General features: G+C 40.9%; 1 protein-coding gene across 2 annotated transcripts; it reads right to left on the bottom strand.

The window, feature by feature from the left end:
* Positions 1–4,222: 4,222 nt before the first annotated feature.
* rbms1a (RNA binding motif, single stranded interacting protein 1a) lies at positions 4,223–24,541 on the bottom strand. Of its 2 annotated transcripts, XM_030414769.1 has the most exons (14): positions 23,865–24,540; positions 20,107–20,249; positions 17,692–17,750; positions 16,522–16,613; positions 15,245–15,402; positions 14,691–14,770; positions 14,465–14,565; positions 13,275–13,324; positions 13,092–13,182; positions 10,340–10,390; positions 9,367–9,468; positions 7,947–8,015; positions 7,657–7,731; positions 4,223–6,394 (listed from the first exon to the last, which is right to left on the bottom strand). In XM_030414769.1, exons 1-13 carry the CDS (start codon positions 23,913–23,915, stop codon positions 7,663–7,665), a joined length of 1,116 nt encoding a protein of 371 aa, XP_030270629.1. In that variant the 5' UTR covers positions 23,916–24,540; the 3' UTR covers positions 4,223–6,394; positions 7,657–7,662. The 2 variants fall into 2 exon arrangements, with proteins under 2 accessions (XP_030270629.1, XP_030270630.1); XM_030414770.1 differs by lacking the exon at positions 10,340–10,390 and having other exon boundaries at positions 23,865–24,541.
* Positions 24,542–25,752: the final 1,211 nt, after the last annotated feature.

The following is a 25,752-nucleotide window of genomic DNA, read 5'->3' as shown; positions in this document are numbered from 1 at the left end:
ATTTATTCATTTATTTTGGTGTATTTTGAGCGGCCACCGAAAGAGAAGGTGATTTAGTTGGTAGCAGTCTACACACTGGACCTTTATCTCAAAGACAGTGCTACATGAACAGTCAGGTCATAGTTATAATGATTCAGTGTCTGGGGACTGTGAATGCTTGTATGAAATTTCACAGGAAATCACCTAATCGTTGTCCAGACATTTCAATAAAGCATTTAAAAGTCAACCACATGGTGATGCTACAGGAAGAGTCAGAAAATGAGCCAAGTCTTTAGAGGGTAACCTCGAAGCCCTTTGAATTTCATGGCAATCTATCGCTAAAAGCCAAAAATCTCAGCGTCATGACACTACAGAGGAAAAGTCAGGTGTCCAAAAAAGATCTGTAGGATTCATCCTGTGGGAAACATGAATATCTGTACAAAATGTTATCGCATTCTACTAAGATACCTCAGTCCGGACCAAAGTGGTGGGCTGACAGACATTTCCATCCCTAAAGAAGTCAAAAAAAAAAAAAAAAAAGCTTTAATTAACAAAAACAGAAGGCTCAGGAAGAGCAACAGAGGAGTTAACCTTTTCCCGGAACAGACAAACATGCAACACTATCCTACGTACAGAGATATCATCGCTGTTCTGGGAAAAGCCTGTTTTGAATTTTCTTGAGCTGAGACAGAATAACAGTTTTGTTTTCGTCTTTGCGACATTTTCAGATAAAAAAAAAAAAATTGAATCCTTCCAGTTATCTAAGAAAAAGACTAAAGACCACTTGACTCTTGTAGCAAGTACAGAATGCACAGGAAAAAGCTAAATACAGATAAACAAGAAGCTGTTTGTACCTGTAGTCACTGCTGTGATGGAGATGAGGAACTATGTATTAAATACTTTCAGGTTAGAAGGAACAACGAAAAAGGAGCATGGCTTTTAATTTCCTTGTTTAATATAACTAGTTCTACCTTTACTTTATATCTGATGACTGCTACTGGTATTTAGCCAGGCAGTGACACAACAAAACATGGCCCAGGCTTGCTAGCAGATGAGGTTAAGAGATAAAGTTCACCCAAAAATGAAAATTTTGTTGTTATCTACTCACATTTCTGGAGCCTCACAGCAAAACAGAGCTGCAGCATTCTCCTACTACTAACTACAAAAAAACAAAAAAACAAAACATATAATGGCTTCAGCTGATCTGTATGATTTCTCCAAGTCACCAGAAACCCCAAATTGTTTTGAAAAGATGTTATTCACACTATTTCATAAGCCTCTGGAGCTTTGGGACAGTTGGAATTTAAAAAAAAGCTTTTTAAAAATAAGCTCCCATCGACTTTTTGCTGCAAAGCTCCAGAAATGTTTTGTGGACTACTGAACTTCACATGACTTTTCTGTCTGCACAGGGGCAAAAGTAGCCACCCTTAAATCAATTCCTAGTTAACCGAAATGTAAATAATTTGAACTGTTTTGATGATCTTTAAATGTTTGACGTTATTTTTGGACTGTCGGTCAAAGAAAACACGACATGTATATTATAAACCAGATGATGATCTGAGAAAATAATCTGCAGGATTATTGATAGTGATATGAAATTAATTATTCGCAGCCATATACCGTATATACAAGCGCAGCACACTGTCTATTTGACCGCCTCTCTAGGGGCTATGTTCCTTTTAACGTTCCTTAAAACACTTTTAGGAGTCACAGCATTGAGAGCAACACACAGCAACAGTCTGCATCATCAGGAAGCATCCCGTTTGTTGAACTGCTGACTGAACTGCAGAGTATCACACTAAATGAATGACACTGGATACTGAAGCAGGCCTCCCCTCTTAACGTCTGTGCCCCGAGTCTGACCTTGGGCTTCCTCGAGGGATCAGTGCCATGTGTCCCCTCAGCTGTGGAGAATTAAAGGAGAGACAGAGAGCGGATGAGAGGGAAGAGAGAGAGACTCTACTTGTGTCTTATGTTCAAAGGCTTGATGCCCCTTACAAAAGGCACTTGATTGACACGTGTGCGTGTGCATGGGTTACATGGGACATGTATGTATATTCCTGGCTGGATGGATGGTGTGTGTGGAGGGGGGCGACAGTGGGTGTGATGGCTAATCTTGCGTCCGGACGGTTTTGATCTTGTTGACTGGAAGGAGATGAGAGCATGGTGCCTTTATGTCTCTGGGATCAGCTGTGCTAAGTCTGAGCTTAAGAAGGGGTATCCGGTATAGGAGTGAAAATACAAAAGCTGTGTGCCTGAAATAGTGCCAGAGAGGGCTGAGACATGAGAGCACACACACATGTCACTCGTCTGATCTGAATCACACACACAGTCGCACAAAAAGCTCGAAAACGAGTTCTTATTTAAAACGTGATGGACAGTTTTGGCTCACAGCACCCTCTGCTGCCAGATACTCAGCACAGCCCAATTATCCCAGTTTAAAGGTGTCTACTTGATGTTTATTCTGCACTCAGAGGATTTGAATGTGTCAGGTTAACGTATCACTTCATGTGTATTCATTTATTCAGTTCCGTTATTGATTGTTGATCGATATCTTTTTGTTAGGACTCGGGGAAATCCTAATGGAAAGCCTGGAATACAAATTGGAGATTCAGTTTAAAAGGACACGTGTTCTGCTCACTATCAGGCTCACAACTTTATTGTGGGTTACTTCCAGAATAGGTTTGCATGCTTTAAGGCTCAATAAACACATCCGTTTTCTCATACTGTTCAGTGTTCGGTTTGAGCTCCTGTCTCTTTAAGCCCCCCTCCCCCCTCCAAAAAAATCAGGCTCCTCTGATTGCTTGGCTCACGCACGCCTGACCCCGCATCGCTAGCAACAACAGAGCAGCTGCTCTAGGTCAGACATATGCTGTGTCTCAATTCAGGGTCTGCATCCTTCGAAGGACCCGGCCTTCACGCTCTTCGAAGGCAGGTCCTTCGTAGAGACCTTGTTAACCGTGTCAGCCGTTGTTAAATGGGATGGTCTAGCCTTTGGAGCATTACCTGGTTGCTTCACCAGATGTTTTACCCTTACGTCACGATTTCTGCCGCCCAGGCCCGCGGAGGTAACAATCTACGCCTTCTTTTTGGGGCACGCAAATAATCTTGGGATATGTGAGGCCACGAAGGATATTAGCAGTGCATCTTCCAAAAAGAGGGAAAAGAAGGCTGCATTTGTAGGCTGCATTTGGAGGAGCCTTCGAATTGGGACAGCCTTTGCGCGGCGTAGTGACGTAATTGGCCTTCAAATGCAGCCTCCGAAGGATGCAGACCCTGGATTGAGACACAGCAATGGTGACGTAGTGTGATGTCTCAAAGTCACATGATTAAAGCCGACACTTCTTACTAGGGGCTTCAGGAGCAGTGTTTTCTGTGGAAGAGAGGAGCTTCTATTGCTGTTTCCTGTTACTTTGACCTTTTTTAACTTTTACATGCATAAGAACCTGTATAAAAGGCAGATGAAAAATAAAAAACACGCTTTAAAGTTCAGAGCTTTAAGTAGTATGAATGGGTATTAAAAGAAAAAAACAAAACAAGATGTAATGAGTGTCATTATGGAAATTGTAGGGATGGAACACTTACGCTGTACCTTGACTGAGGCGAGGGATTTGAGGTCACGGTATTTCAGCCCCTGCTTCATACATTTTGGCGATTCGACTTTTATACAGTCTCTTGGAGTAAGATGGTATAATATTTAACTGCTGGAGTACACTTTTCTGAAGTCTCTTAATCATTAAACTCACCTGTCAGTAAGGCCACATAATCAATGCAGACACAGCTGTTATTTGTTTTAATTTGATATTCTATATTTCATTGTTTTGTATAACTGTTGTTCTATGTATCACTCCCACTCCAGTTTTTTGTTCATTCAGTTATTGTTATTTAACTATATTCTTTTCTTTCACAGTCATTTTAATGCTTTCATTGCTGTATATTATTATGCCAGACATGTTTGCTTTTATTGAACTATTTTCTTTTATTTAGGCTTAATAAATTCTCTTTTCCCTTGTTGTTACTAAATCGTAACATATGAATGTGAATTCAGGGCATTGCTATAAAGGAAGTTAATGTTAAATACAGTTTCCCTGAATAAACAAATGACCTGGAATATATAAAAAAAAAATTTATATAGAAAAACACCAGAATTATCCCCTAAACTTCAAAATACACAACATTTACAACTTATCAGGAAATAACAGATGCAAAGACTCGAGACAATAAAAGAGACGGGGGTCGTATCTGAGAAAGAGCCTTTTATTCAGCATTGTTTTTATTTCAATGTTTTCAAAGGAGAGAGCGGGGACTAGAAGGTTGATTGAGAATCAGTTGAAGGTGACAGGGGGAAGCAATGAGGATAACATGTACAAGATTTTTTTTTTTTTTTTTTCATTTTTACATTTTTTCCAGCAGCAAATGTTCAGAATGGGAAAGCAGGCCCACTAAAACCTTCTGTATCACTGCTTGTATTTTCCGATAGGGAGCATTTGCTGCAACGTTACTGCCGATCCGAGGAGAAGCAACCGCGATCGTACAGCTTTGACCATTTTTCTTGTTGTAGTTTAGAGTTCTTAAATCAGAAATCATCAGATCAAAGAAAAAAAGCAAAGCAAACAATAAAACCCACTTATTTTTCACGTTTGGCCCTGAATGTGTATAATTTACAAGTCTGATTCTGAACAAACCAAACACAGTCATGTGATTTCAGCTTCCATCCAACTCTGATGAAATACTGCGTTTTTGAAAGTATTTCATACATGATTGTTGCATTTATTTGCATGAGGCAACATTTGAAACTTTTCCACGCATTCAAACTGTTTGGCATGTACACGCGTACGCTGCTTTAACCAAACGACCAAAATTTGGTTGAATCCAAGCGTTATTTTTGGAGAGCTTCACAGTAGCAGTGTAACCCAAGATAGTGACTTTAAGTCTTTCTTAAAGGAAAAGAAAAAAGGGAAAGGGGAAAGAGGTGAGTCATCTAAGATCTGTCTAGAATGGCAAAGGCAGAAAAATGCACCAAGTAAATCCACATAGCCAGCATTCATTTCTCTCAAACACACCTGAAACCAACAATTTCTAAGGAGAAGCTAGTAGTTTGTCTCATTTTGAATCTCTAAAACGGAGCCTCACAACTCAACAACACTCATCATGTAGAGAAATAGAAACACCAGAACAGAAGCAATGACAAATAAAGATGAAGCAAAGCACAATGTTTCTTTTTGCAGATCAGGAAGAAAAACGCTGCGTGTGGGAGACAAACGGCAGAAGTCTTACTTTAGCCAGCTCCTGAGCGTGGCTTTTGCTCTGCTTCATCGACTCTGGTGAAAAAGGGGGCTTTACCTGCAAACCCCACAAAACCAGCAGATTTCTAGCAGAACCTTGAGGTAGATCACTGGTCAAACTGACCACAAGAGAAAAAAACAACAACAACAACCCTCCTAAAAGATGTCCATTGGGTGTAAAACTTTCATAAAAGCACATCTCTTTTTTTCTCCATGTCTTGAAGTTTTAAAAAAAGAAGGAAAGAGGGAAAATAAGGAATTACCTTGCTCCGAGTTTGTCACCGTTCTTTTTTTCTCAGTATTGCCGTGGGACTCTCATTGTCTTTATTGCTACCAGAAGACTAGATAGCGAAAACACTCAATGGAAACCTCTGTCAATGGATTTCACACACACATTTGATCAATCAGATAGAAATATGACACCTGATCAAGTTCGATGGAAAAGATGTTGGAGAATGTTTGATGTGGCGTAAGGAAGGCACCTTTTTTCTTTTTTTCCAATAATAAATTCATTAATTTCCTAATGAGGTGGTCACCTGTCAAGTGTCAGCTGTCAAGTTCAGTTGAACAGTAACTGATTTTGTGAGCTATTCTGTGTCAGCTTTGTAAACCAAAATGAAGCTAGTCTGAGAACTTCAGTGCAAACAAGGTTTTTGATGTATTACAAATAAAGGAACTATAAAATCATAGAAACCTCAAGGGGGAGGGGGGGGGATATCTGAATGTCATGCATTTTAACATCACATCATACTCAGGGGAGCTAGGGATGGTGAGGGAGGTGTGTGTGTGTTTGCGTGCGTGTGTGTGTGTGTGTGTATGGTGGTGGGGGGGGGGGGGGGGGGGGTCCTCTGGCATTTGTTTGAGAATCCTTGATAAACGAGAAAAAGAAGAGCATGTGGTTTCTTATCAAAATAAATCTTGTTTTTTTTTTGTTGTTGTTTTTTTAGTTTTTGTCTGTGTGTAGCCAACAACTGCTTGAGTCCATTTACACTGTCCTTATTTTCCACCACAAACATTGAGGCTGTGCAAAACAGTTCATGTATCTGGTCCAATCAGAGAAGGTGGTGACTGTGGTGTCACTGTGATGTCATCAGCAGTCTGCCCTCTGGCTCACAGAGTGGGAATTTAACCTACAAGTGAAGACACAGGAAGCAGAATAATTAATACAAAACACAAGTATGTTATTATCTTTGACCTACCCAGTGTTGCGCTTTTTTTAATAAATTAGGGTAGAACAGCACGATATGATAAAATTGAAAATTATTTGGAAAGGTATTAAGACTGCAATGTGATTCAGGACTAGTGGTAATTACCTTTCTTTTTTTCATAATGATTCTAATGAGCACAAAGAAACACAGTTAAGATAAGACAACATGTTGGTAATGATAAACGTTGATCACAAGACGAACGATAAGATAGATGTTAATAGTTCAGTCATAAATGAAGTTTATAGGGACTCAATAATGCTCAAAAATGTGTTTTGTTGCGCTACTTTAGTTGGATGTTCAAGCTTCACTGTGCAGAATGATGTATGTGCAGTTTGACACTTTCTTTTACACGCACCTACTGAATGAGGAAAATATCTGTTTCTCTGCCTTAAATCTAAGCTTCACAATCTCATAAGCGCGCACATGAAGTGGGAGGAGGTATTTAGACAACAGTGGAAAACTACAAGACTTCTATCTAGGAGAGAATTTAGCCTGCAAGAATGTTAGTCATTACTTCGGCACCCCTGCTGAAGCATTACTGCTGTACAGGACAAAGATGCATGTTATTTTAGTATAATTTAAAAATATCCAGCGATTTGTGGCTGATCTGGACTACAGCTTTTGGTATTCAAACTTGTTTTTTCTCTTTTATGTATCTAATTAAACTGGATGAACTTAAGAGGAAGGAGGATAAATACTTGTTGAGAATATTCTTGGTAGCTTGTAAGAAAACCAAAATGGGCAAACCAAGTGTTGACAAATGGACTGACTTGGTGCAAAATATCCTGAACATAATTACTTTCAATGTGAGAACAGAGAAGAACACATTTTACAAACAGGGCAGAATAGATTATTTATATCTGAATTTAGTAGTATTTGTTAATTGTCCCCTTTAGAAGTCAAGAAAATTACAAAGAAGTACATGAAGAGATCTTGATTTTTTAGACAGCTCTAGAGAATGTGTTTAAGAAACTCCTCTTTTCCACGTTAGGCCCCCCACACTGAGAACTTTTTACCCTGAATTTCTTGATTTTAATGGTTTATAACTGATGTTTTAAGCATTTAAAAAAGCAGTTACATAACATAAATGTCTTGGCATCATCTGGCAGCGAAGTTGCTGAAATAAACAACCTGCTGTCTTTCATGTCAGACGGTTTACATTCAGACACACAAATTCAGCGTACCTGTGATTACTTGCTGAGCTGACTGTAAGGAGACGAGTTGTTGGAAGAATCAACTTGCTGCGGCGTGCCACTTTCCTGGAAAGCAAAACAGCATCTCTCATTTAGAAGGGAATAATTGCTATCTTCCCTGTGTTGGCACTGTGAGATAATGATAGTTTTAGATAAAGAACACTTTGAAAAACAACTCAAGACTGTATGAGTGGGATTGGACTGTTGAAATTATTCCAAAACAATAATTGTTCTAAGATATATATTACAGTGAAACAGACCCAAAGATATCATAAACTTACAGGTGCTGCCTGCAGGGGAGGATACTGAGGCATGTACGCTCCTTGGACACCAGGGTTGGCTGAAATATACTGTAATTAGGAGAAAAATGACATTAAAAACAAATTATTCAATAGCATATTACATTTAATCAACCTGCCTGGCTATACATGCATTTTATACTACTGAATTTTATTGATATAGCATGTTCAACAGAACACAGTTTATCCGAAGAGAATGAAAAACACCAGAAATATAATAACATACAAAGAATCACATTTTACACCATGCATAAAGAGATAACAATTCTAGAGAGGCCTCAGGAGAATAGGAGCAGATCAGGTAATTCGCCAATCACACAACAATGTGCAAAAGAGTGTTGGAGGTCGACCCTGTTGCCCAAACATTAAGTTGTAAATCTAGAGCAGGGCTGCCTGAAATGGGGCCTGTGGGCCCATTTCTACGCGACATAAGGTTCAATATGGCCCGCCAAAAAAATAACGGAAAAAAAAAACGGAAAAAAAAAAACAAAAACGGAACAATACAATAGGTGCCCACTATTACGTTTTAGTTTTTGCCCACCAAGACCATGGGGACTGACACCCGTGATATGTGTGGTATGGAGACCTTAGAAAGAGGGTTTTATTTATATAACAAGCAATGCACTGCACATGTAAGTGCCCAGTCCACATGGATGTGAAAGAAACACTCATGTCAGATAATGGTTCTCCACTGACATGGTATACCTCCTCTCACATGACATTATGTTCCAAACAAGAAACTCTGTGTTCTGTCCCAAATTCCCTAATGCGTAATAAAACAAGAAATGGACTTTGTATTCAGTCTCACCAAAATATCATAAAAAACAAAAAAAAAATACAAGTATTTTCTCCTGAGGGAAACTAATAAAATCTTCCTTTCTCCACAGATGAGGCTAATGTAGCAGAACATAACTGTGAGTAAAGACTTCTTTGATTTTGGTTAAATTCGGCTTCACATGAGGATGTTTGCTTTTTGTCCCTAAAATACGTTTAGATTAAGCACCAACCATCTTTCCATCGACATTAGAAACAAACTGTGGCAAGGTCGCAACATTTAAATAAATCAAAATGAAAAGAAAACGTGTCAATGTGAATGTCACATCATCAAAAATCAACATTTTAAGTTTCATTCCCACTAACTGTGAATCATATCAAAGTCGTAATATCTGTACAAACAATTGCGATCCGATTTTTTTAACCATATTGTGCAGCCCTAACTTGTGCAGAGGAAATTAAAAATAGAACCTCACTAATCCAGGGACAATCTTGCAAAATATTCCACTTAAACATCTTTAAAGTAATTTTTCGCCATAATATATACATCCTATTTAATCATCCTAATATAGATTAAATTTGATCAGTGCTCTGAACGTGACATTAGATATCCCAGAATTCAACTCACCGCTCCAGTGTTTCCCAGTGACAGCTGACCCATCTGCTGAGTAATCATGGCTGAAGGGTGCAGTGACATGGAGGGATCCACAGAGGGAGACATCACAGCAGCCTGTAACACAAGGCAGCTGTGTTATTACCACATATCACATGATTCCACAGAATAAAATCAACTCATTCTGATAATAAAACACTTGATAAAATGCTGTAACAACAGTGGCAGGCAGTGTTGAGTACATTTAAAGGAGGAATTGTTGTTTGAAACCCCTTTAATACAAATAGGACAGGAGAGATCTTTGTGGCTTCGAGGTTTGACAAATTGTAAAAATGAAACATTTGCTGCAATATCTGTGATAATATGTCACTCTGAGGTAAACATTAAAAACTCTATGCTAAGTTAAGGGATGATGAGAATATGTAAAAGGTATGGCGTCGCCCGCTCTAGCCAGATGGGATGTATTCCTTAAAACATGACGCCTTTAGGGAATAGACCATTTCCTAGTAAAAAGTGGGGGAGGGGGCAGATCAGGAGAGACACTTGTTCCACTGGAAACCATCTGTTGGAAGAGTCAAAGAGTCACAAGACTGTCTCTGCTTCAGGCATTTCCTGCTGGATCCAGAGAGAGGAGGAGGAGGAGGAGGAGGAGGAGGAGTGGGGGCAGTGGCTGAATGTCTTTTTAGTTGTTCCATTTCTTTTTTCATACACACTCCAGCACACACTCACAACACGTAAATACACCGTGGCTATTTCCCAGAACTCGCCTCAGTTCAGCGCTTCTTCTTCTACATTTAGGGAAGTTTTGGACGCTGGTTTGATTGTGTCAGCAGAACGGGACGATTAAAGTAACAGAGTTACTGTGAGCTCAGAGCTTTGGCTGTGGCGGTGCCACACACCCATTTCCTGTACACAGAATTGGAGTGGGTGTATGAGTGTATGAATGAAAAAAAAAAAAAAAAAAAAGCAAATGCTGCTGTTCTCTTACCGGGTGTTGCATGATATATGGCTGATGTGCCACCCAAGAATGACTCTGTACCTAATGGAACGTCAAACAGGAAGGGAGAGGCAGAATAAGAGACAGATGGAGAGAAAAGAGTTATTGACTTGTCCTGAATTAAACTTTGATGTTACAAACTTACTTTATAATTGCAGTAAGCGTTGTTTTGTTTTTGAACGGAAACACAAGAATGTCATCAGTCTGAATAATACATCCGGACTGCAACAGCCTGTTCATGCACAGGGTCATTGGTCAACAATGACAGCCAGAAATATCCAAAACCTTCAGCTTTTTAGGGCCAATCTGGTCCCCCCACTGTTGGCATGGGACAAAGGAGCTGTGAAACTACCAGTCCTGCTTCCTGTTCTCGGGGCATGTTTATCTGATTAGGTCAGCGTTATGCCACCTTGCTGACAGCCTTCAGCTAGATCCTGCCTCTCCCTCCAGAGGTTCTACGTGGTTCTTGAGAATATCTTTAAGGCTGATAGGAGGTTGTCCTGGCTACTGGAAAATTACTGTGATCATATTTTAGGCAGCACAAGGGCTTTTCACTATTCACGCATGCAGCTACATTCAGGAGCATTTCCGTCCAGCGCCATTTCACGCATGCCATGGAAGTCGCAGAATAGAATGGATGCCAACCCCGGTAAATCTCAACAAAGGAAGAAGATGGGGCAAAGTTGGATGCGCATGTGGGGGGCAGATGACTTCTGTTATTACTTTCGAGGAACATGGGTGAGGATCTGTCTTTGTCCAGGGCTCTTGTGATGTATTTAACATTCAGCAAGTTTGTGTGACAAATTATTTCCACGACAGTAAACAAGTCATGGATTGAAATACTTCCACAGCGAAACCTAGTGATTGGTTCACAAGCTCCATGTAACCTGTGGATGTAACCTTTCATGTGCTTGTCCCTGCAATGATACCGATACTTTCATTTACACACTTTCAACACAGCTCTTGCCATGAAATGTTACTCGATCTTGAGGTGGGAATATGGCTGTACAGATTTCTCTGAATATCAATCTCCCATTCACACATGCAGGAAATGTTCCATGAGATGTCAGAGAAAGGCTTCATGTGTGGAAGGGGCTTATAATAGGTGCAATCAGAGCGCCTCCTTAGCTCAGTTGGTAAAGCATGTGCAATGTGCGATTCCCAGGGTTCAAATCCAACCTGTGGCCCTTTAATGCATGCCATCTCCCCTGCCTCTTCCCATTCCCCATCATTCTTCAGTTGTACTATCAAATAAAGCCATGGAAAGGCCAAAAGGAATCACAACCCTCGAAGCAAAAGGTTGGAATCTGGTTTAAAACACAATGGAAAATTGGCAGGGCTTTGAAATAAGAGGGGTAGGAGCTGAAGTTTAAGGGCAAATTTGCCACATCTTATGCGGATGTCCAACCAGTATTGATGATAAATGTGTCCTTAGGAACAGCGGCTAAATTCTGACATGAGGCCCCTGGCTACGTGTCATCTCCTCGCTCTCTCTCTAGCCTTGTCTTGTCATAATCTCCAGCAGTCACTGTCATATAAAAAAAAAGGCACAAAAAGCTCTAAAACACAATTTAAAAAAGAAAGCTGTGTCAGGATGCATGGTGCACGTTCTTTTGTATCTTCATCAGAAAGATCCTCTGCAATAATAGTTTGAATTGCCAATTCCTCCTTTGGAAATGTTGCTAGATTATAAGCAAGAGAAAGAGTTATGTTTGTGAGCAGCAGGATGCGAGCTGAAATAGCAGGTAGGTCTTCCTGAACACCGATAATATCACTGGTGTCAGAGGAACACATTTTGCAGCAGCTGTGCAACGTAGCATGCACTTAACATTTACCATCAACACTGATCTGACAGCCACATAAAAAGTGGCAAAAACTCTCCCAGTGGATGAGATGGATACTTGGATGTGACTGCTAGCTGCAGTCTGACTGTCGTCTGGGTGTGTGTGCTTAAATTACGAGCGAGTTAGGTCCTTGAGACAGCTCGAACTGCTCCATATTCCTACTTGAAACTTCGGTATTCACACTAGCGATAAATAAGAAACCTGGAGAGGAGCGCCTGAGATGAACTGCCTCTTCGTCTGATTGATGAGGTGAGCCTTTGTTTGATGTCAGTTCTAGCCATAGTTTGATACGTTTTCAAACACAAGAAAGCTTGAGTGTCCCAGAGCCCTTAAGGTGCAGCCAGTGATCGACTTTGCAGTCGTTTCATCAAATGTCAGCTGTCATCGTGACAGGAATCTGCACCAGACAGGCCTGGAAGACCAAAATATGTTGTGGGTTCATCTAAAGAACATCTGGTGGAGGGCTTCATTCAAAACCTCTATTGTTTATGTTGCAATCCTGTGACACAGACGCCTCAGATTCATCCCTCATGTGCAGATTACTTTCAAGTGACAGATCTAGTCAGTGGTGGGAAGTGTTTCTGCTGCACCAAAAGTAATGAACCAAAACTTAGGAGTGAAATATTACGAAACAGTGAGCAAGAGTCACATTCAGAGAAGATGGCTGTAGCCGCTTCGCTCCTATGAACCCCTAGGCTCACAGTCGTATTACATGATTTCTGGTTGAGCAAGCTCTTGCACCTTTTCCTACATCTTTAGCACCTGTACAACCCACACACTGGCAAAAAATACACCCTATGTATACCCACATATACATAACCTCAAATGCAACATAGAAGAAAAGAGAGAGACGGAGGCATATGATTTATATTCATCACTGGCTGGATCTGGTGCTGTACCTGGTAAGCAGAGACTGGAGACATGTAGGGCGACATCGCAGGCTGCACCGTCATTATCCTGTTGGTAACTGGATACGGAGAAGGATAGTACCTAGGAAGCAGATGGCATTTCAAAATAAAGCTCATGTATTATGACTCCAGTCAGATATCTAGCGTCGTCGTGACCTGCCAGGTGTAACTTACCCATTCTGTATAGCTGCTGAGGAGGGGTCATAGGTTAGAGTCATTGCGCCCTGAGGTGAAGAAATAGACAATGATATGGAATTACACATTTGTGTCCTACAATTTTATAAAAACAAACCCAATATGAAATAACAATTAGTAAGCTGAAAGCCTTGACTTTATCACTCTTAACAGGTTGATATGCGGTTAAATTGAGCATTATAATTATAACTTAATTAAGAGAGATAAAATCATGACATCTTCGGGTGTATGGATAATCAACAATCAAAATTATGTAGAAAAAAAGAGATGATTGGCTGCTCCATGCGATACAGTGTATATAAATGTGAAAAGGTGTACTTCACAGACCAGAGGCACTCCAGATAAGTAAAAGCATCAGAAACGAGGAAGGAAATATTAAAAAGCTTTTATTAGAGTGGAAAAATCATTAAGCACAAACACATTGGCTTTTTAATGACTGGCCTTTTAATAATTTAGCCATTATATTAATGACTGTTTTTTGACATTTCCTAGTTTTTGATATCTTTTCTCATCTAGAGCGCCTGGATTGCCTCTGGTTTTTGAAGTTATTCAAATGATGTGTTTTTCAAAGCCGGATAAGAAGGTAAGATAGACTAACTAGTTTTTACACAATTTTCTCAGGTATTAATTGTAACATGTCTTTGCTTGTAATCTATGAGTCCTGTGTAAAATACGAAAGGTCTGAAAAAAGTTTAAAATAATATACGGAACATTCTGGCTAGGGCTCGGCAGTTTGGCCTCACATTATTGCAACGTTTTTAGTCTGATTCGCAATATGCATTTCAGTCAGGAACACCTTCACCGCAGGATTAACTTTTTATGACAACAACTGGAAATACAGTTAAGCTTGGCGCTGATGGTTCCACTCTTGAATTTCTTACCTTGCAGGGCAAAACAAGAGTGAGCCCAAAGCAAGACAATGGACTTTTAGTGGATAACATTAAAAAAAGATCTAAAATTATCAACAGAATGCAGAAATAAAAGTTTTGAAATGATGATGTCGATGTGTTTGTGTTGAGTTGTCTTGTGTTCCCAGTCTGTACCGCAAGCAGCAGAAACGCAGTTACTTGTCATTAGTTATGATTAGAAATTGGACATAATTCTCACCAAATTAACAAGTGCTACAGAGAGGGCTAAAAGGTTTCAAAAGATTACAGGCCGTTACATACTAGTCTGAGATCCCCTGACTGTCCATTGGGAACAAATCCGCCCTGAGCATGTTTCTTCCTCTGACTGTCTGCAAACTTACACAGCAACGGCTGAGAGGGAGCTGGGGGCAAAGCACAGAAAAAAAAAACACCGACATATTAACAGTCACTCGACAATCAATCATCACCGCCTCCACAGTTTTTATTGGAAGGAAAGTGTAGAGAAAGGTACAAAATTCTTTCCTACCCAGTGCTCCAGACGCTATCTTGATAAACTTCCCATTAAAGTGGGAGATGACGGCATTACACTGCTCTGTTGTGTCCATCCTGACAGGGGAGGAGAAGATAAAACAACAATGACTCATCATTAAAATCACAAAGAGACAATCTACTGGCAAGGTTTTCGTTCACAGAAGGAGGTATTGTTGGGGCGTGACGTAAATGGGGAGAACTCTTTGCTCCCTTCATTCTAAAGTCAAATGGCTGTAGATCACGGGTCTGTTGCAAGGACAAAGAAAAAACGCAAACATGGCTTTCTTTTTTTTCCCCCGCATGTGGAAATCAGATTTACGCTTGTCGCTTTTACACATATACCGACAGCAGTGCAATACACCAGGACAATCCAATGAATAAGTTTGACTGTTGAGCTGTGGACGAGGTCTTTCTCTAAATTTCAATAAAACTTAGTGTTAATTTGGTGTTCACTCATTATCCATCTTCATAGGTCTGTGATCAAAGCTGTACTTTTATTCTACAAAAAAGTACACAAGTGCCCCTTTATGTCAATCTCCTGTGACCGACCTGGCGAAGCCCACGCCCCGGCTGTTGCCACTGTAGTCTCGGAGGATCCGCGTGGAGACGACCTGTCCGAAGGGCTGCAGCATGTTCTCCAGCTCTTTCTCGTCCACAGAGAGGGGCAGGTTGGAAATGTACAGATTTGTGGGGTCCTGCTCCTGTTGCTGCTCACGATAGAGGGATGACAGAGAAGAAGAGTATATTGAATGCTAAAATGCATGAATCAGGCAAATTTGTATTGAGCCACAGATAAATGCAGTGCTGACAGGACTAAATGTATTTTTCTCTGCTATGAAACTTGTCTGTGTGGGTAAGGATTTGAGAGTAATTTAAGATATATATAGGGGTCAGAGGAAGACATTTGGTTAGATAAACAATAATAAGTTCCCCTTCACAGACAGACAGACAGACAGACAGACAGACAGACAGACAGACAGACAGACAGACAGACAGACAGACAGACAGACAGACAGACAGACAGACAGACAGACAGACACACACACACACACACACACACACACACACACACACACACACACACACACACACACACACACACACACTTCATCTGTACTGTGTAGCAGCTCAGCGCCTCCACGGTCTTCCCTAGAAACAGCAGGAGAGCAGCGTAGCCTAGCTACCACAACACACAAACTGTGTTCTGCCTTGTTTGTTCCAAACAGAGCAGCTACATGCAGTTCTCCGGAGAGCAACCCCTTAATCAATGAACTCTCACCCACAGCAGCACAGGCTGGGCCGGGAGAGGGAAGTGCCTGAAAGAAATGAAATGATCGAGGCAATTTCTGCTGCCCACTACGAGACAAATCACAGATGTGATTGCACAAATACCCTGCTCGTCTAAAAATATTTTTTGTCAAATGAAAATCTGGTGTTCTTAACTTTGTATTAGTCACAGCGGATGGAGGCTGGCTCACAGCAGTAGTACCGTTGCTGTAGTGCTTTGGTGCAGATCAGTATGCATGAACGATAATCGGTGACATACTAATAATACTGGTAAAAAAAAACTGTACAATCCACAGAGCATGGCCTAACAAGGCCGGTGTGTTAATGTGGGCTGGTGGTCCTGTGTGTAACGTGTCACACTGACTGACAGGTTATTTGGCAGAGAGACATGACATCTGGTTTCTACAGTGAAAGTAAATGGGGTCACGGGAAGAACAGCTTGTCAGCTGAGGTCACGTGTCCAGTTTAATGTCATTCTCCATCACACACACACACACACACACACACACACACACAAAACACATCTGCACCAAACTCACCTTGGCCATCTGGGCCTGTATGCCGCTGGTTTTCAGAGCATGTACTGCCTTTAAAGCAGCCGCCGGGCTGTCAAAGTCCACAAAGCCGTAACCTGTCGTCAATGGAACAGTATTTACATGCAAAGTCAGTGATAATTAGAACAACCACCATTTTGAACCCCTTAATATCACAGAGGGATGAGTCGTATATTAATTCTTATTATCTGTTATTTTATCAATTATGAAACAGCATTTTGTCGTCTACATGAACACTATCTCTCATTGGATTTCTTAAATATTTGAAATAGTGCTGACCCAAAATGCAGTAATTGAGCCCAAAGCTGTAGCTGGAGCTAGCATCCTGTTTGCTTAGCTTAGCATAAAGGCTAGACATAAGAGGGATATTTAGCCTGGCTCTGTCTGAAGGTACATTTTAAAAAAAAAAAGAAAAGAAAAGAAAATTGCCTTCCCTTCCTCGAAAGCTCAACGTGTTATAGCTTGTTTGTTTAACCCATACAAAACTGAGTATTCTTGAAAATGTTGAACTCTACCCCTGAGGACCAAACCAGTCTACTCAGATTTATGACAAAAAGCACAGACTTCACATTCCTTTTCCCAGTTTTTCAAAGCATGATCTGGTGTTTCTCATTTTGGAATGTTTTCCCATCACCCAATCACTCACCAGCTTCCCCCATCTGTTTACAGAGTTTCTAAACCTGCTCGAGTTACGTAATCCATCATAATCTGCTTTAGTTTTAGTCAAATTGATATTATCGTTGCATTGTAATGCAGTGCAGACTGAGCAAATTAATTTGCACTTCTGGCTGCCGTGTCATGCAACAACATAAAAAGTTTGACAGAAAGAAAAGTAGACACATTCACGGTTCATGTTCATGTTGATGGATTACCCAACCTGAGCAGGTCTCAAGTCGGCGCAAATTGATTTTTCATACACTTTGGAAGTGAATGAAACCCAGAAGCTGCCTGGAAGGTATGGATGCTCATTCACAAATTTGGAAACAGCACCGTATGTTTTCAAATCTTAAAAGTATGCATAAAATGTAGTATGACATCCAAAAACACTGCAAAAATATAGGTCACTTGGGGGCTCCAACTAAACAGTTCATCAGATGAGTTTCCAAACTTCAACAGGCTGTGGATAAATGAACTTAAGTAAATAACCATACTGACCTTTACATTTGTTGGTTGTCTTGTCCAGGATTGCCTTCGCTGACTGAATCTTGCCATACCTGAGATCAGATCAACATGTAGATTACTGTCAAATAACTTGCTTTGACAAAATAAAATCAGCAGGTGAGGCTGATGATATTATTATCAAATATCTTTTCCCTTGGACCTTCCCATAATGTTGTGTTAATGTCTGTGAGTGAAGAGAGAACCTTCACCTTCATTCAAAAAATGCAACAAAAGCAGAACAAAAAACAAAAACACAATAAAATGGTCATAGTAATAAGGATATCTAGTGATTTCCGAGGCCCATAATAAACATGACTACACTCCTGCATGTTTCCAAACACTGTAAAATGTTTTAAGCATCGCTTTATCTCTGACTTTATACTCAAGTTAAACTGTGGCACAAGCTGTGAGCTGCTATCTGAGCACACACACCATACAGACTGAATGCCTAGCTTACATCACCATTCAGACCTTGTTGCTATGAAAAGCGCTTTCATTTCTGCTTTGTGCTGGCAAACACCATTGGGAACATGAACAAAAACACAAGCAAACAGGACACAAACAGCTGCTGCTGCTGCTGGTTACATGGGTGAATGCCTCTCTCCATATGTTTGTGATTCAGAGGGAAAAGAGAGACAAAACTCTGCTAATTATGGCCTCAACCACACTAACCACTCGGGCAGAAGCCTATAGTATTATGTATCGAACATATTCACTTGGCTGCTTTACACAACTCTGCTTTATCCTTTTTAGAATGCAATCATTTTTACAGTCCGCTTCCCATACCACAGTTGAGCTATGACATGGTGTGTGTTTATAGAGGTATGATGGTTGGAGCATTTTAACGATCCATGTTGGCTGGTGGTTTAACCAGTTTCTTTTTGTTTCTGCCCAACAAGCGCAGACAATATATTTTGGGGGTCAAATTTCTGTTTAATTTCTTAAATATAGCCATTTAAATGCAAAATAATTCAGTAAATCTTCACAAATGTCTCTTCTTATAAAGGAAGAAAATGAAGCTAATTACATGTGTAGCATAAAAAGCTTGTTAATAATTAATACAAGGTTGATACGACTCCTACGTTCATAAGGTAAATACGAAGCTACTGCCTGCAGCACAAAGGCATGAATTTGGGGTCCCTACAAAGGTAACAACATTTGTCCATACCAGGCCTTTAAAACTCTTTTTGTTGTTTTTTGGGCAAATTTTTGTTAATTTCTTTTATCTATAGTCATTTAAATGAAAACTACTCCCTTTTACTTAGAATAATTTGTAAATTTTCCCAAAAGTCTTTTCCTATTAAGAATAAAACCTGTCATAGGCAACTTTAAAACTTTTGTGAGTGACCAAAACCAAAACCAAAACCCGGAAAAGTAGTTTGACATTTTGGAAAATACACTTTTTTATTTTCTTACCAAAAGTTAGATGAGAGGATTGATACAACTTTTATCTGCATGGTTAATATGAAGCTACTGTCTACTGGTTAGCTTAGCTTAGCTTAGCATAGAGATTGGAAACGATGCGGGAGAGGGTACAGTTAGCATGGCTCTGTGTAGCTGTATGTGAAGTTAGGGTGTACATTTTTTGACCCTTTACAGAACAATGCTAAGTGTTTCCCCCGTTTCGAGTGTATGTGCTAAGCTAACAATCTGCTGGTTGCAGTATTTTTATTTATTTTAAAAAATTTTGCCACTTCTCTTCATTTAAATGCAAAATACGCATTACCCTTTATTCTGTACAATTTCCCCAAACTTCTCTCCTTATCACCTTTCAGTGTAGTTACTAAACCCTGTTGTAACCCAATTACATTGTTAGCATTAGCTAGTAACAATATTAAATTGTCAATTTTTAAAATATGGTTTATTGTTTCCTTGCTAAGAGTTGCATGAGAAGATTGATACATATGTGTATGGTAGCCTAAACATGAAGTTACCACACAAAGGGGGTTAGCTTAGCCTAGCACAAAGACTAGAAACAGGGGGAAACAGCTAGCATATGGCTCTGTTAATTTTTTTACCCTTGGACAGAGCCATGCTAGGTGTTTCCTCCTGTTTCCAGTCTTTGCGCTCAACTGAGCTAAATTAAGCTAACCATCTCCTTGCAGGGGGCTTCCTTTTTTATTGTACAGAGATGCTGAAATATTCTTTTACATTTTGAAATTATTTCCCAAATATATTACTTAACAGTCACTGTGCAACTGAAATGTTCACAGCCAGTTTTACAGTCTGTGTTCTTGCACAGTATGTTCCTGTGGTTGGGTGTGGGCTTCATCAAATCAGACTGGAACGACATTGGTATGCGAGATCTGGGCCTTATTTCAGCAAACAAGCATATCAGTGACAAAACACTGGTGTGCACAGACATATGCATACCCATTATGTTCGTACTGTATATGTGCATCTACTCACTGGTGACAGAGTTTGACGAGGTCCAGGTCTGTGGTGGCAGGAGGCAGCCCGCGGATATACAGGTTGGTTTTGCTGAGCTGCTCCAGGCCTGTGCTGCTGCTGTTGCTGCTGCTGCTGGGACTGGACGGAGTCATGGGGTAGGACTGCACACAGAAAACACACTGTTAGGAAGTGTACAGGAGCCGGATAATCTAATTTCAACCGAGGTCAACAGAGATCACAAGAGCATCTCGTCTGTGCGAGACGAAAATGCAGAAAGCTCACAGAGAGGGCACATTCGGATTTTATTATTTCGTGAACATGATACATTCAAAATTAGTCTTCTATTCTCTTAAGATGATAATCATCAGTAATACACACATCAGTTGACACGGCTTTAAATTCTTCCACACTGTCACACGCCTGAGATAACATCAGGGTCCAGGGCATTTACTGATTTAATGTAAAAAAAAATTGTAGTACAATTTTGATGTACATTACTTGAGTATTCCTATTTTGTGCTACCTTATATTTCTTACTCCACTATATTTCAGAGGGAGGGTTAGGGTTAGGGTTCTCAACAACCTTAAGAGAGTTTAAATGAAAAACATATGATGATACTGGATGTATATCTCAAATTCAGGTATTTTTGGACTATTTGGATTTCTGTTTTTACTTATGGGATTTCTGCCACTAGGGGTCTTAAAAACAAGTAATACAAAAGATGTTATTCAATAATGCCATGATGTAGCGCGGGCTAATTGGAGTTGTTTTCTTCATTTGTGAACAGCCACAATTGCTGTTTAAAATCCATCTTGCATGACTCAGACAGGCAAGTTTTATGGTGTTTATAGCGAACATTGTTGGAAACAGGGCAGGAATTTCACAGCAGCCATTTGCCCCCTCAGTTTGGCCTTTTGCCCCCTAAAAAAATGCCATGCCCTGCAGCCACAGCGGCCTTGATGCTCGCGCTCAAACTGCCCTGGTGCTATTTCGCCATTTTCTCCACTGCCTCTTTGCCGTCAGTACTGTTTTTAGATAACTGTGTCTTGCACACATTATGAGTGGTGGGTTCGATTCCTGGCCTGGAAAACTGCTGGAAAACCAGGTTATGTTTGATGAAAATGTTGACGATGATGATGTTGGACACAAATCTAGTGCCGGCCAACGGGGCGGCTTAGTCAAACTTATCCTGACGCTGCACAGCTGGAGAGAAGCTGTTACTGAGGGAACTTTTGAGAACAGATGATCCTCTGAGGAACTGATGTAAGAACGTCCAATAAATTCACAGTATTATAGCCTTACGTTAATGTATTCAACATTACGTTAATGTTCACAAAGGTAACGTTAACTAATGGCTGCTCGCTAGCTGATGTGTGTATGTTAGGTGGGGTAACAACGGTACGTGGCCTCGTTTCAACAAGATTTATACTATATTTCAAAAATAAATTAATCCTCCTGACCCTTAAAGTTGCAATATGTAAGAATTTGCATCCGGTCAAATTCCGACAAATGTTTAGCAGCATATCCAGAATAACCATTGACTGCTGCTAGCTGTAGCTACCATTAGCCAGTTAGCTCAGTTGACCATGCATCAGCAGTCCCAACTGGGGACTGCAAGCTAGGTTAGCATACTAACTTCTATAGTTATCGCTGCAGCAAAATACACAGATGTCATAATGTCAAAATGCTTCATATTTCATATTCTGTTGATCATTTTTGTTATTTTTTTATGTTTTCAACAAAGATTAAAACATTTTGCACCATTAAGCTGAATCCATTATTTCTGTGGACTTAAAATCATTGTTTTATTTGATGCCTTGCTCATCGGCATTTGGCCTTTGAGCCATCAAAAAAAAAAGACTGCACCGAAATGAAATTCCAGACCTGGTTGGAAACATTTGGGATAATCTTAGTACACAACATAATATATAAGAAACACAAACACAGGAAAGAAATGTTTTGACATTTTAATGTGGAAATGTTACTTATAATATCCTGAACACTGCCAATTCTAGAGACAGATAGCTGATTTTTGAGTCTAATTCCGAAGTGGTGACGCTTTAGGCTGGTATGTCGGCCGGCAATCAACCCGAGGCGACATGGGAATGAGACTCACCAATCAACTATTTCATTAATGTAAGAAATGACTTCAATTCTTCCTCCACCACCTTCAGGCTCTCAGTGACAGGTGGGTTTGACCTTTGAGCTCCTGGTTGTTGTGATTTCATCCACCACTGTACCACAGAGTACATCAAAATATATCTATTCTTGTATATGGGCCTTTATGACTCACAAACTGATTAAATCTGCGTTCGGGTCTTACATTGTACTGGAGTGTTTATCAGAAAGCCACAGTTTTCTTCATACTTGCGAGCCAAACCACGCAGCTCTGCCCTGCAAAGCATTTCCTTCCCCTTACTCATTCATTAAAATAGCTCCGGGCCACCCCAAACCCTCTCCAGATCAGATCAAAGACAAAGCATGGCAGAATCACACCATCTGTCCGTAACCATAGGACAATCCACTCCAAGAGCCGGGGATGCAGCGTGCCAACAAGAATCACTGATGTATTCTTCCGCCGTCATGTGATGGTTAAATGTTCATAACGGCTATTTTTCTCTCACAGATGAGGAATTGATCGCTGTGGCAGCAGACATCTGTTAGGCCTGTTGTGTCTTCAAGTGGAGGCCTTGCATTCTTGTTGGTGTGCAATTACCGCACTAACTTTGTTAGGGACCATCAAGGGTTCACATGAGGCCTCCGAGATTCTACGCCTACTCCATTAGGGGGCAGCTATGGCGGTACGTTTTACAGAGGCAATCGTTACACCTTGTAGCCGACCGAACCTGCATTACACCCACACTGAAAACTCATTCACTGCTTCCCTGCGGGGGTTCATATGTGGCTGCTGCTTTCAGATCCCTCTCCTCCCAAGTAATACACAGCACCTCTTCTGATGAATAAATATTGCAGTTTAAAATCTGAGAGGTGGATATCTGGGGGTCTTCCAGGCTGCAGGCTCCAAAAAAAAAAAAAAAACCAAAAAAAAAAAAACAAAGAGAGAGAGAAAAACTGAATCATCTGCTCACATTCCCCATCATCAGAGGTTATGATAACAGCTGCTGCTCACCTCTGTGCCGGCTCTCTATTCCCATCTTCCATCTAAATCAAAGGGTGTGATGGGAGAGCAAAAGGGGGCACGGCCTTCAATTACATTTTTGTTCACCTGAGAGGTCAAAATGAAGGATGGAGGCAGCACAGTTCACCCCAGCACACTGACACACATTACATTACTCCCTCTCTCTCTCTCTGTTTCTGTTTCTCTCTCTCTCTCTCAGCCAGGATGCATTAATCTATAAAATGGACTACAATAACCGCCATGCATATTGACCAGAGTGGGCGAGTGACTGGGCAAACAAGGTTATACGGACATAATAATTAAAGTCTCGGTGGTAGAGCTATAGATCGGGTCAGCATCTGCTTTTATCTCTGCTTGTAGCCTATCAGAGGATCAGCTTCCCGTTTGGTAGGTCGACTGAGAGCAGGGGGGGTCTTTTATATGGTTTCTACTTAGATTTAAACATCTAATTCATTTAGGTTACAAGGACGATATATAAATGCACACGAAATGCAAACAGTGGGGGCTTCCCAATGTCATTATTACAGCCCGGAGTGTGAGCAAAAGAAAAAAAAAGAAAAGTAGGCAGAGATAATACAGAAAATAGTCATTTTTAAAACAAGCAAATGGTGTTGGGTTTTTTTTTCTGATGGCCTACCTGCTTACGATTGGCTGTCTTCAGCGGGTTGCCCGTGTTCGCAAAGATCATCCTGGAGGTTACGGATAGATTTTTAATTCCCAAGACAACGCATACACACACACGCACGCACACACACTCACTCACTCACACACACTCACACACACAAAAAAATCGCAACGATGGGCCACTAGAGACGGGATCCAAGCGGGAGGAGAAGGTAGCCTATAAAATATCGCGTCGGGTTAAAACATCCGCATACTGAACGCGCTGGTTAACAGTGATAAAGCCTCGGTCCGGCATAGGTATACTGACACCTCTACACAGTCAGATGCACGCCAGGCGATGGACCAACCCTCCGGTCCGGTTCATTGATCTACGACGTCCTGCTGCAGACCGCTCGAGCAGTCCCACCTACTACAGACCGAACCATCTCCGCCTCTGCAGGGTGATTCGCGTCAAACCGACTGCGCGGCCGCCTCGTTTCGCGTCGCGCCGGCGGCTCGTTTCTCGCGACAAAGGCGCGTCGCGACGTCTCGTGCCCGTGTCGCACTTTATAATCGGGCACAAAGAGCTCCGGGGTTTGATTTGTGGGCGCACAATCGGTCGGGCTCAACGCGCGTCGCCTCTCGTGTTGTTGTCGTCCGCACATACCAAGCATTCTTCACCCCCACCTCCACCAACCACTCACACACACACACACACCCTCTTCCTCTTCCTACCCTTCCCCCCATCCAACACACTACATGTCAGAGAATCAGGATGCAATGAAATTTAAGCAGGGAGCTGGCCCGGGCTGGAGGTCACAGGCTCGCTGTGAACCTATGGAAGAAACAGCGAACGGCTATTTGGAAATGGCAAACTTTAAAAGCGCCTTCGTGGGCTCCATCTCCGATAGATTGTTTCATGCGATGCAGCCCGTCTCCTAGAGAATTTATCTAGTGTATGCAGATCATGTGACGGGAGCAAAATATTGACTCACAAGCCAAGAGAAGCATGAATATTTTCACTTTTGAGTGCGTTCGCGAGATTGATTTGCTTACATGCGGCCTGTACAAAAAAAATGTAAACTAAGCGTTTTCCACACATGGCACATAAATTACTCAAGCTGCCGAATGATGACAAAAGAGGAACCGTAGGTTTTCTAGCTTTAAGCGCTTCATGGGATTGATTCTTTTTGGTTTGCCTCTTCCTAGATTTCTGATCTCTGCGGTTTGACCTCTAAGGCCCTTTAGGTTCATTAGGCGCGGGCTTAAAGAAAGCTTTCAGTTGTTGCACCCACATTTCAGCCTCCCTCATTACCAGGGTCGCATACAATCAATCAAAAGGCATTTAGCTCCATACTTTATCCGCCTGTGCTTATAGGCCTTTTTCTTGGCATTTGGATCAAATGATGAGCCGCTTAAGTTTTTGAGGACACAGAGGTCACGTCTTCTGAAATTTCTTTGACTAAAACATTTCACTGCTACGATTCCACAAAGTTCAAATTGATTAATAATTATAATGCAGCTCAAGCATCTTTTTCTGAATTATGTCCCGTGGAAAAAAAGTTTTTATATCGGACAACATACATGGCAGTACCGATACATCGCCAATAACAGCCGATAATACCGGCCAAGCGCTTCATTGATGAAACATAGTAGTATACTTTACGAGACACAACGATACAAAAATAAGGCGAAGAATCTGACCATAAAATTTTACACCAACTTTCAGCAGCTAAATGACGGTTTTCTTTTTTTAAAGCTGCCGTTATTTTCGGATTAGAATATGCGTTTAATATGTGCTTTATATTCCAACTGTAATCACTGGTATGGAGTGAGAATGTCTCTCCTCCGTCTGCTCATGCGGTAAAAGAGAAAATAAATTTTCTGGTATCCCTGTGCACTTTATCCAATCAGCACAGAGA

Source organism: Sparus aurata, chromosome 4, assembly GCF_900880675.1.
Source record: "Sparus aurata chromosome 4, fSpaAur1.1, whole genome shotgun sequence".
In the NCBI taxonomy this organism is placed as follows: Eukaryota; Metazoa; Chordata; class Actinopteri; order Spariformes; family Sparidae; genus Sparus; species Sparus aurata.
This window is presented reverse-complemented; position numbering and strand designations above follow the sequence as displayed.

What these genes read in the sequence shown, in the direction of transcription:
- rbms1a (XM_030414769.1), bottom strand. Translation starts at nt 23,915, where the DNA reads ATGATCTTTGCGAACACGGGCAACCCGCTGAAGACAGCCAATCGTAAG. An exon ending in AGACAGCCAATCGTAAGCAG is followed by an intron (nt 20,250 to 23,864) that starts GTAGGCCATCAG and finishes TTCTGTGTGCAG; the next exon opens with TCCTACCCCATGACTCCGTC. An exon ending in TACAGGCCCAGATGGCCAAG is followed by an intron (nt 15,403 to 16,521) that starts GTGAGTTTGGTG and finishes TATCGTGAGCAG; the next exon opens with CAACAGGAGCAGGACCCCAC.